Source organism: Macrobrachium nipponense, chromosome 20 (genome assembly GCF_015104395.2).
Source record: "Macrobrachium nipponense isolate FS-2020 chromosome 20, ASM1510439v2, whole genome shotgun sequence".
NCBI classification, from domain to species: domain Eukaryota; kingdom Metazoa; phylum Arthropoda; class Malacostraca; order Decapoda; family Palaemonidae; genus Macrobrachium; species Macrobrachium nipponense.
In genome coordinates this window covers 637003-649762 of record NC_061089.1, presented here as the reverse complement: position 1 = coordinate 649762, position 12760 = coordinate 637003, and the positions used below count along the sequence as shown (strand labels likewise).

The window sequence follows — 12760 nt, the reverse complement described above, 5'->3', positions numbered from 1 at the left end:
TTTGATTGTAAAATTCTTCTTGAGTAAGTTGTATTTATCTCATGGTGAGCAAATTCCGGTAGAGAAAAAACTCGATAATATTTGGAAAAAACTTGGATATCATTCCCACTTACAGTATCTACGTGACATAAACAAAGAAGTTTTCAACAAACCAAGAGGATCGAGCTCATGACCAATTGGGAACTGGGAATTATGTCCCAGAGAGAGAGAGAGAGAGAGAGAGAGAGAGAGAGCTTCTAAAGTTTTATTGTTTCCCTTTTATTTCTAAATGAAACAGTAATGGGGCAATTATTTATTTATTTTTGTTTTCAAATTTATTTTAGATATATTGACATTCATCGTCTTTCACTATCAGTAATAATTCATTTGACTTACAGGCAAGTCCATATTTTCTGTTTACCAAAGTCAGTACTTATAATAACATCTAATCGCGTAGAAGTGCATAGACCACATACTCAATTTTTCTTCGTAATAAACTAAACTAACATTTTCAAGTAATCCAGCTTCTACATGCCTATATATTCAATGGTAATTATAGAAGAAAAGGTCCAGTTTTGAGAAAAACGACCCCCCCCCCCCCCCCCGCCCATAAAAAACTCTGGGTACGGCCCTGCCTTATTCTTTTACTTTCTCTTCTAAACTGATTGCGACATAGTCCAACTTCGCACCAGTATTCTGAGTCTCCGGAAACACCTACCAATAGAATGGCAGGATATATCATGACGTCATGGCCTATTCACCAATCCCCGAATCTAACTTTATGACGTCACTTTGTCATATGAGTCCTTCCTGTCAAACTCGTTTTTCTCGGAAGGGAAGCTCAGCTGCTCAGTCAGTGCAGTGATAGTACTGAATCATCACGACTTCGTCACTGCTTAGTGAGATCTGGTCGGTGTTGTAGTATTTTGTAGTAGTGTGGAATATTTGTGAGAGACAGTCTTCATAAATGGTCAGCATGAAAGACATGTAAGTATTGTTGCAAAAAGAAAACCTTTAGAAGTAAGAATTGGCATGAATTTAAACCAAAAGATCAGCCAACGTCGTTATTCTGACTGACGCTGTTTAGATTTAGTATAGAATATGGCTATGCTGCTATGGTTCAAGCTGTAAAAAGCATACAGTAAATGGATGTTTAGATTTTATAGGGGACCGTAATATCGATAGATTTGCTTCTTTGATCAAAATAACGTGGAATCTTCGATTTTTTCGAGTTCGTTTTAATAACTAATCAGGTTTGTGAAGTGTAACGAGTTTTGTCATTCACTGCATGATCCTGCAGAGATTATAGATATTGCGTAACGGATAAACTTGGTGACGAATTTTCTGTCAGACATTGGCCATCGTCTACCTTAGCAAAACATATAGCGCGGTCTAGTGGGTTCCCCAAATTACGGAGCAGGTTTTGAATCCAAAAAGAGCGAATATACAGAATACAGTTGTGCTGCTTGTGTAATATTTAGTAATTGGAGGCACATCACCGTAGCCCTCGCATAAAACTCTAACCTTAAATTCATACCAGAATAAACTATCATTTCACTTTCATTTGATTAGAGGTATTTTTTTGCAAAGTGCTGATTTATTTAAAGAATATAGGTAAGTTATCAAAGCGCTTTCCTTTTTCTGTTATGTTTATGAGGGTGTTGAAGAGAAATTCATTATAAATATAGCTCTTAACGTGACCATAATTTACATGTACGTTTTAAGGCATGGAACTAAGATGACAAGACTATCCTCTCAGACGTCAATAGAGATTCAGGTTGATTTTTTTAGACTGCGTATATTTTCTGGCTGGGTCAAAACAAGGCGAAAAGAAAATGTGCTATGGTAACATAAGGTTAATCTAATTTTCACTTTATTTTCAGTCTCATCATCTCATGACAAGGAAGACGATACCCATGAGGTCTTAATACTGTTAAAGTGCATCTTGAGAATAAATATTTTCAAACCATATAAACCATGGGAACTCTTCCTAGCACATTAGACAACTTAAAAGTAGGGTACCTTATCACACTTCAGTTGGAAGAAGAATCTCCAATCATATTCAAACAAGTATGCTTTTACATTGAACAAAGTATGCAGAAATGTTAAGAGCAAAAGAGTGGGTCAAGGAAACTTGAAACCGGTCATTAAAACCACCAGCATTGGTAAAGCCTTCATCATACAAACCTCATCCTACAAATAATCAAAACGAAAACGGTAATTTTTCCGGAAGACTCCAGCCAGCCGTTTTTGCATGGAAATCCATTTTTTTTTCAGGTAGTTTTCTTGTGTTCTGATGTTATTATCTTCCGCAATCGTTTGTTAACTTCGTCACCACTTTGCGCTTAGCTGGTCACATGATACACACAGCTACCCAAGGTCGGACAAACAAATCAGTATGACCTATGCTGTAATGGCCAACAATATTAACAAAGTTGTCACATGGGCTGAGAAAAGAGGGTTCAAATTTTCTATCACAAAACTTTAATAGTACACTTTGCCACCTTAAGAGGAGCTCATCCCGATCGTGACTTATTTATCAATGGACGACGAATTCTTGTAAGACACAAACCAAATTTCTAGGGTTAATATTTGACAACAAGCTTACTTGGTCTTCCCATATAACTAACTTGAAAACAAAATGTGTAAAGGCACTAGATCTATTAAGAGTATTATCTCATACTTCATGGGGTGCTGACCGAACACAGCTCCTCAGATTATACAAAGCTATTATTTTACCAAAGTTAGCTTACGGTTGCAAAGTGTTCACATCTGGTCCTCTGTATAAATTGAAGGCTCTTTATTCTGTTCATCATGAAGGCATTTGGATTTCTACAGGAGGTTTTAGATCTTCTCTCATTGAAAGTATGTTGGTGGATGCTGGAGAGCTTCCTCTGGATCTCCATTTCCAGTCTTTGCTTGTGCGAAGTTGGATTAGGTTCCAGAGACTTCCAAATTCTTTAGCTAGCATTGCTGTCAGAAATGAAAAACATTTTCCTTATTTTAGAGATCATTAAAAAATGCCACATCCATTTGTCTTCTGGGTACGGGAAATCATGACCAATTTAAACATAATCATATCTCTTGTTCTGTCTCTCAAGTTTTCAGTAATTCCACCTTGGAAGCTACCTTATATTACATATTGTAACTACTTTAATTCATCCTAGAAGAATATATCAGAGGAAGTGATACGATTTACTTTTTAGAGCTTGCATCTCAGCTTGAAAGTGATATCGTATATATACTAATGGTTCCAAATCTGATACTGGTGTTGGCAGTTTTTCCAAATTTTGAACGCTGTGGATCATTACCTAATTGTTGCTCCATTTTTACAGCTGAGTTATATGCCATTTTAGTTTCAAGTATGGAAATTTTACTTTGTGAAGATAGCAGTTTTACTATTTTCATAGATTCTCTAAGTGCGATTCAAGCCATGAATTTTTATTCAAAACATCCTCTGATTTTAGACATTTTAGAATGGTTGTTTTTAGTTAACCAGAAAAGGAAAACCGTAAACTTCTGTTGGGTACCAGCACACACAGGAGTAGCTGGAAACGAAAAGGCTGATAAGCTAGCGAAAAGGGCAATTCATGATGGTCCTCAAAGAAATATTGCATTACCATTTAGAGAGTTTTCCCTTACATAAAAAAAAAAGCCCGAGAGAAATGGCAAAATTACGAGATCACAGCAAAATATCAAGGAGATGGGAAACGGCCCTCTGTCGCTTAAGAATTGGTCACCCACACCTGACACACGGTTATTTAATGGCGGGACATCCCTAGCCATTCTGTGATGACTGCCTGGTTCCTCTGACTGTGCGACACTTGCTGGTCGAGTGTCCCAGTCTTCAGGACAGAAGAGAGCGTTTATTTTCAGAGTGCCGTGATGAGGAAGGTGAATACCTTCTCTCCAGGGTACTGTATCATAAATCGAAACGTAATGTGATTAATTCTCAGGTATATGAGATTTAGTCACCTTGGAAGGACTGTAGGAGGTTGGAATGTCTTATATAAGGTAGTGCTCAGATAAGGCAGTCCTCTGGTTGGCCTTCTTTTTTATCTGGTGGGGGTTGGAAGAAAGCTCTTATAGCATAATTCCTTCGATAAGTGTAACTCAGACTTTTGATTCTGGACTCAGGCAGTCCTGCAGATTAGGCAAGTATTGACAGCAGAGAAAGAGTAAGGAATCAAGTAGCACTTTCCTTATCCCCTTTCACCTTCTTTACCGTCTTCCTTCACTTGATCCCTCTTGTTTTCTGTGTACTATGGGTTTTGAATCACGAAGTCTGCCCCTGCTTGTGAAACCTGTTAGGCCTCTTTCAGCATGCTTTCTCTTTGAGGAAAAATGGAGAAGTTTATTCACCAACGGTGACTGATTTTTCCAGAGCAGGATCAGCAGTGAGTGCCATCTGCTTTGACTCGAGGGCTGTGTTTGCAGAGTCAAGTCTCCTTTCTCATTACAACTATCTAGCCACACAGAGAAGGATGTATGACCTGGTCTAGCAGTTCATTGGCTTCCCATTACACAGTCTATGGATTGGGCTTCTTGGGGCAACTGACTAGTGGTGTTTCCTCTACCTATTCGGTGCCATGTGGCCATGGTATTAGGGGGGGCACATCAACACCCCTCACCAGCACCCATAAGTTTTGAACAGAGTGAGAGTTGTGCAACCTGTTCATGTCATTATTTTGCTTCCATTAGCGTGTTCTCTCTTTTCATCTAGGCCACATGGCTGGGGTAACAGGAGTGCTGCAACTCCTCTTACCACAACTCATCAGGGCGCCACAGAGTGGTTGTGAGACCCATTCGTGCTTCTTGTTCACTTCCCACATGCCAGCCTATTGGTAGGGTTTCCAGGTGGCAACAGGTTAACAGTATTCTCTCGAGTTTATTCAGAGCCATACGGCCAGGGTAAAAGGGAAACAGTGGAACTCTTACTGCAACTCATGAGGTTCACACAGAGAGGGGTTAGCACAACCTAGTCACTCACTCACATCCTGTGTGTTTGGTTTGAATAGGATTTAGTTTTTATGAACATAAAATCTTCATTCTTTACAGTAGGAATATAGCTTGTGAACACGAGACAGAATGGCTGACAAAGTAATTAACTACTGACAGGTTGGGGGAAGCCCTACCCACTTGTCAGTCTGGATTCCATTTTGCTTTCAACTGCTACCAGTTGGAGGCATCTTCCTTTTGATCTCTGCTTCAACTTTTGCCATCATTTCTTGTTTTAAGTTCATATTCTTGAGTATTATTTACTGTAGCTGCTTCTTGATTTGTTTGAGATCAATGTAAGGTTTGTTGATTGTTCCTACACGATATACAATCCCTCGATCCTTTGCATAAGGAATTACTTTCAGCATAGCTGGAATTACGGCCGTTAAATTCTTGAACAAGATGATTAAGCAGTAACTACCGTCTGGTAGGCGGGTAGGCCTGCCTGCCCAGATGTAAATACTCCACTTTGCTTTCGGACGTCTTCCAATAAAGACGTATTTTTGTGAGCTCTCACTGACTAGCCATTAATCATTTTCCCAGTGGGATCTTTATTTTTTTTAATTTTTTTAATAAATATGTATATACTGTGTTTGATATTTACAATTATTTGAATTAGATAATTAATATGCAAACCCACTTGCTGTGATAGCCTCCTTTCTACTTTGTGTTAAGGGTCGGTGGCAAAGGTATGCCAACATCTTTATTAGTACATTAGGACGAGACATGTATTCATCCAAAATTTACACTTACACTTTGGAAATTACCAAGAGGAACTAAAGTGGTTTGTCATTTGTTTCTTCTGGTAATTCCTCTTCTCCTTTATCCTTTCGCTAGCTATCAGACGAGGGTAGAAGAGGGGGTGTGTGGTGTTGGTGTTTGGGAGATCTCTCATTTCGGAGGGCGGTGCCCTTTGATGCGAGAGGAGTATCCTTTTACTTTAAATTGTATTTTCTTTCTTTTACAGGCTAACAGTGGTGATAGTGATTACAGCAGTAGATGGTTGGATATCTCATTGTGTTGGTTAACCTAACCTTGGAATTATACCTGTGACTCGTAGCATGCTGTAATATTGGTCCTCGAGTGTGTGTACTGATCCCCTGCTGGAAATCATATTCCTTTACCACTGCTATCCTGGAGTTACATTACTGGACAAAGCCTTCGCCTGCTGGTAAATATTTCTCATCCTGCAGAGAAGTCTTGCAGAATTTGGAGCAGTCAAAGAGGAAGAGAGCTTGTCAAGCGTCGTCATCTTCCTATTCGGAATCATCATATTTTTCATCAGCCTCCACCCCTTCGACTTCTAAGGCTCTCTGCAAGAAGGAGAAGGTAGTCTCCCCCCCTAAGAATTCTCGTCATGGGACTTCTAAGGGTCTGCCTCCTCAAACTGAGGAGGCAGTTGGGTCTTCCGCAGGCTCTCCCGTTCCTTCAGGAATGGGAACCGTCATGCTCCCCAGGGCCTAGCATGTTGGGAGCCATAGAAGCGCAAACTTCAGTCCTGCTGCTAGTCTTAGAGGTTCTGCCCATGTCGGGCGCTCATTCGCAAGTCCCTTAGTGCACGTAAATCTTTGGATTCACGTACATCCAGAGTCAGTGACGCTGAGTCTGCTCACTGTCATGACTTAGGCACGGAGTAGAAGAAAGGAGCGATTCGCTCAGGTTACTCGCGCCTTGCTGGTGATCACTCTCGCAGTAATTGCTCGGTTCCCAGGGTTGACGTGACAGTCCCACGGGACCGTGCACGCAGAGACTGGTAGGGGCTCCCTCATTCAGTCCTCTTGAGAGGTTTCAACCTCTTCAAGGACTTTGACACGTTGGAGGACAGTATCAGCTCTCTCCAATCAGCCCCACCCAGACGATGGTCAAGTTCGCGGCAACTGTTTCTCCTGCCGTACAAGAGTTTCGTAACCCTCCTCGGGAAAGTGTTTTCTCCAGATGATAACGCTTTCCTAGACTCTCATCGTGGCCATCATTGCAGGTTGATGGCTGCCTATGACTCGCTTCTCCTGCTACTTCTGCTAGCATGGCGAGCAAGTGCATCAAGTCTTCCTTCCCTATTCCCTCTACTTCCTATGGCTACGCTGGGAGGGGTGGGGTGAATAAGAGGGATCCTGCAAAATGGTCTCCGTAGGATTCAGCGTTGGGGGACTACGTTCTTGGAGGAACCTTAGGGTCCTACTGGACAAACATCCACGTCGTTGAGGAAGGATCTTATGTCAAAACTGGAGACTATGTCTCCATGGCTTTTTCTGTCTTTTGGACTTGTTTCAATTCGTAATTCCCCTATGGGTTCTTAGGTTTTGGAAGCCTCAATTGTATATTCTATTGAACTGTACTCTCAGTCCAATCTTAAATGCTTGCATTTAGGACTGGTTTTTTGCCCGTTCCTCCTCGATTTCTACAAGAGTTGAGGAGGGGCCCCACCCCAGTGATTGTTTGACAAAATTCGAGGGTCTCACCGAGAGCTTAAAATTCTTTGGAATTTCTAGCACTCTCCGAGTGTTTTGGTCTTTTATGATCTGCAAACACTTTGGAGAGACGGGAATTCCTGATAATTGTTACTACGCTAACAGGGAATCTCGCTGAATGCTCAAATTCCTTGGAATTTTTGGCATTCTGAGAGTGTTATGGTTTTTCTGTAATTTCCAAACACTCGGGCGAGGCAGACATTCCCGGTAATTATTATGAAAACCGGGAGTCTCGTTAAGCCATTAAATTCCTTGGAATGTCTAGCATTTGCAGGGTGATTTGGTTTTCTGAGATTTCCAAACACCAGGGCAACGGGTATTCCCAATGATTATTACAATAATTGGGAGTCTCGCCAAGCACCAGGTTCCCTTGGTTTCATTGGCGCTCGCTGAGTGCTTGGCTTCATCATATTGCAGAGTACCAGGGTGAGAAAAGGCTCGCCCGATTATTGTCATACAAGAGTTGGGTTTTTCTCGCTAAGCGTGGGAATCCTTACAAATTCAACGCTTGCCGAGCGCTCACTATTATGAGTGCTTGGATGGTGAGACGAGTCTTTACCAGTACAGATGAGTCTGCTCCTCAGTCTGGTTTGGAGTTATGTAGAGCTTGGAACTGCATACAACACCTTCTGGGTGAATGGTCAAGTACTGTCCTTGTGTATTGGACCTTAGGGTCCAAACATGTAGGATAGCAGACACAGAATCCCTCTTGTTCTTCTCACAGCTTCGGCCTCGAAGGAGAACAGTTGATCAAGAAGAAGTGATAGTTCTTCATTGACAATTACCACTCATAATTATGTAGTGGTGATCTGCTCAGCTTGCTCGGCTTGGCTCAACCAGACAGCTCGATCTGAGTGCTCAGCTCTAATGAATGAGCTCTCTGTTCTTGATTGGTGCGGTTCCTTGCCATGACATAGCGCCCTCCCTTCCAGTGTTGCAGCAAGTTTTCAAGGGGTCATCATCTTTCGTCTTCATCATCTGACACCTCCTAACCTCCCTCTTCAAAGGTTTCCACGTCTTAAGAAGAGGAAGGTATTCTCTGCCCCTTAAGAAGTCTTGCATTGAGACGTCTAAGGGTCTGCACCCTTTCCATGGAGAGGAAGTAACTGGCTGTCTCTTCGGCTTAACTGCTCCTTTCGGAGCGGGAACCTGGACGCTATCCACAAATATATATGATGTCTCAGGAGCCCCTGGAGTTCAAACTCAGGTTCGTTCTCCTGTCTCTGGTTTCAAGGGTGCTGCTCATGGAACTGGGGCTGTGTCAGGTATATTCATATATGGGTGTGTCCGAGTGTACAAACCCCAAGTCAGTGACAGGTAATCTTCTCTCCATTGCGATAGTGGTGCAGGACGAGAGAAGTGACCAAGCCGCGTTGGTGGCTCGGACCCACCTTTGAAAGCCAGGAATGGCTATTCTTCAGGTGCCAAGATTGATGTCGTTGTCCCTTGGGACAAGGTATCTGAAGGAGATAGGAGGTCCTCTGCGCAGTCCTCTTCATGAGGTTCGATCATGTAGATGATGGAAGCGTAGCAAGACGTGGCAAGTTCTTGCCAGCTTTTACTGCGTTTAACTCCAGTCAACTTTCGCTCGCATTTGCACGAATGAAACGGTTGTAGGAATGAATGCTTCATTTAACAGAGTGAGAATATCACAAGTTCAGGGAAATGCAGGCAAGAACAGTCAATCCTCCTCTATTTTTTTCCCTCTACTTCCTGGTTGTACGAGAATGAACAAGGAAATAAGAGGAATTCTATGGAGTCTACTCCTCGAAATTCAAACCCGATAGACTATGTTTCTGGTTCAATCTTAGGATCTTATCAAACATACGTCAGTCTGTTCAGGATGGATAGCACCGAGAGGTTTGAACACCTCTCCAGTGCTACTGTTTTGGGAACAACCAGTTTGGCTTGAACTAGTCATCTTTGGTATCCTGTTACTACTGTAGAAGTCGCCCTTTGGGAAAACTTTACCTTCGTTCTCTTCATTAGAGAATGAAGGAGGTCTGCTTCCAGTCCTTATTCTTGTCCCTAGAATGAAGAAGATTTAGGCTGGAGTGCAATTTACAGGAACATACAAATATACTAGTATATTTCTCTAAAATATACTAGTATATTTCTCTAGCGACATGCTACTGCTATAAATTGCATGGTCCGAGAGGTAGGTGCATACCTGTAAATTAACTCCTCTGGTACGTGACCGAGACCTTCTTTTAATTAACCTGGAACTCAGGACAGCCATTCGGGCCTTCTGAGAGTTACCGGTTTTGATTTTGAGATAACTAGTGGTATTGTTTCACAACAACACCACAGCATTTGCATTATCACCGAACAAGAGGGTTTTCTTCGCTCCCATTTCGGTTGAAATGCAGATGCTCGAGTGTATCTTTTTTGCGCTCGATGGTTCTAACAGAATGCATTCCTTCATAGAATGCTCTACCAGGCAACTCAGGATGATAACAAGTTGAGCAAGTGGTGTATGGCTCTGCCTCAGTACTGCTTGCTCTCCGAGATTCTTTTCAGTTTGGTATTGTATCTCCTCTGTTAAGAATTGACTGTTAAGAATTGACTACCAATTCGAATCTCTGCCCAGTAATCAGAGACTTAAGTCTCTGGTTGGCTGGAATTCTCGCATACTTGTATGCCCATCTCTCCTGCACCACATTTGCCATTATGAGAATTTTCAGACAAAGAGATATCTCAATAGACTCGTTATCATCTTTCTGTTTACCCCATGGTATAACAGAAGTCGGTAGCCTAGTCTTCTGCTTCATCGCACCTGCCCCATCAGCGCAGCTGCGATGATGCAGAATGATATTCTTTCGAGTCCTTCATGATCTGCGCTGTGGACTTTGTATTGGTTGATCCAGATCAGTCATTACTTTGTCCCATTGGTGTATTATTGTACCCATGAAGCATCGACACCCATCATTGAGTGTCAGTGTCTTTATCCACTGCAGACTGCCATTGCAGAAGTATCCAATGACATGTCTTTCTACGAGTCCTATGAGATCGGGAGAGACTTCTCTGCAGTTGGATAGTCCAGTAGATGGGTACATTTCATCACTCTGAAGAATATGTCGGACCGAAAGATAAATGAGGTCTCATTGCGACCATCTTTATATCTTTTTTCCTTCAGGTCTGCCCACAGGTCCTTGGAACCTCCTTTCCTTGGACCGGTGGTGGATGCTTGCAGGTTGTTTTTGCTTTTCCAGCTCCTTCAAGAGGACAAGTTGCATCTCGCCTATGATGTGCAGTTTTAGAGGTAAGAAAGATGTGAGAGTGACTCCACCTTCCCCACCTCGTCCTTCTACTCCTCTTCCTTCGGGTTGAGGATAGGACTCGAACTTACACTGGCTGGTCGGGCGAGTGATGCGGTAAGCTTACACATCAAGCTTCCTTTCTATTTTCCTTATCAGAATCATAGAAGCAATCCTGCTCCTTCCTCTAGCAAGGGGAGGAAGGAGACTGGCAATAATGCAAGCCCTTCCCAGAACTTTGCATTAATGCCTCTGACTCTCAAATATTCTTCTCAGCCCTTTTTCGGGGGAGTTAAGATTCCTTACTCATTTCGAAAAGGCCCAGAAGTCTGACTATTGATCATGCAGCTCCTATACTCTGATGAAGTTTTCAGAGGCAGGGCATTCCTCCTCACTCTTTCGACCAGGAGGAATAGCCCAGGTGTGCAGAACTCCAGTCAGTTCTAGAGGCTCACTCAGATTCCTCCCACCAATAAGTGAGTCTTCCTTATGTAAAGGACCGAGGGTTTGTATATCGTGTAGGAACAAATCACAATTTTTAAAAGTAATTTGTATTTTTCCTAACTATACAAACCTGAGGTCCTTTACATTTATGCCCACCTCATGCCACCCCTCAATCTGAACCTGGCCTAAAGGCAAAGTGGAGTGTTTTACATTCTGGTAGGCGAGCCTTCCCGCCTACCTGATGGTGGTTACTGCCTAGCCACCTTGTTCAAGAATTTAGTATCCGTAATTTCAGCTACACTGAAAGTAATTCCTTATGTAAAGGTCCTCAGGTTTGTATAGTTAGGGAAAATACAATTTACTTTCAAAAATTGGGATTTTTGTTCTAATAAGATGATAGATCAAACACAACAGACATCTAAGCTTCTTCCTCCTGTACACGAGGGAAATGCATGGCAAGTTAGTACTAGCCAAGGAAGTGCAGGTCATGTAAAAGATCTCCCACAAGTATTGAAACAGATCCGCACTCTTTGTGCACGTGATGCAGTAAGCATTTCTACAATTGAGAGGATCTTCATTCTAAGTGCTGTGAGTGGCCATCAGAATAGTGGGTGAGGTTTGCAGCCAAGAAGGCGGCGGCTAGGAAGGCCTCCCTGGTATTATTGGAGGTGAATTCGAGGGTGGTTTTTGGCAACCTCTTTTGTTTCAACTCCCCATCACTGACTCCCATAGCACATTCAGTGGAAAGTCAGCAAAAGGGAAAAGTTCACTCTGGCAGCTCATTAGAAACTTTGTTCCACTCAGGGGGGAGGATCTACTGGTGGACACTCTCTGTTCAGAACGAAGCCTCTTTGACTAACCTGAATTTTGCAGTACAGAGGAGATGGAGGAACTCTAGGAGTTAAGTCTCTCAGTCAGCCGGGTCTTTTTACTTTGCTTGACCACCCCTTCCAAATAACATGACTCCTGTACTTACAACTATGGTGACTGCAACGAATTTGACAGTCCCCTTCTTTACTGGCTGTCTTACTGTTCCTATCTTTTACTGTGATGCTGCATGCACAAACTGTGATGTGCCTTGAGGAGTTGGGAGTGGTTCACCTGTGTTCCTTGTCTTCAGTGCTGACCTCAACCTCCCTGAAGAAGCTGCAGCACAAGAAGTTGTTGTCATTGTCATCATCATGGAATGCTTCTGGCTTTTTCCCATCAACCTTTAATAACAGTAAGTGGAAGAGGAAGAGGACTGTTGTGTCTTTCTGTGGGAAGTCTTGGAAGGCTTCAAGTGGTCAGTCCTTTTCTGCGGAGAGGGGCGGTTGCTAGTGACACTGCCTTTACTACTGCTTCTACTACCTGAAGCAATCCCATGGGCCTGGGATTACCAGTACTTGCTAACTGGTCCAGGCAGGGTTCATGGACCATAGGTCCATATCCCATCACTAGGATAATCCAGGGAGAGAAGGTGAGGAAGGAGAATGCAGGAGCTCTGCAACACAAGCAATCCAGGGGTCTCAGGAATATGATTCTGACCCAGTATGGTTGGGTCACCCATGCATCATTCGGTCAGTTGTCCAGATAGGTTTGCAAACCTGGTACAGTTCTAAGACTAGACAGATC

The 12760-nt window shown here is 42.7% G+C and overlaps 1 protein-coding gene across 1 annotated transcript in view; it reads left to right on the top strand.

Moving 5' to 3' along the window:
- The first annotated feature begins 825 nt into the window (after positions 1–825).
- Positions 826–12760, top strand: part of LOC135221423 (uncharacterized) — a 69264-nt gene continuing 57329 nt past the window's right edge. Inside the window, exon 1 of the mRNA XM_064259198.1 lies at positions 826–966. Within this exon, the coding sequence (XP_064115268.1) occupies positions 947–966 (20 nt within the window). The 5' untranslated portion in view covers positions 826–946. The remainder of the gene's footprint in view (positions 967–12760) is intronic.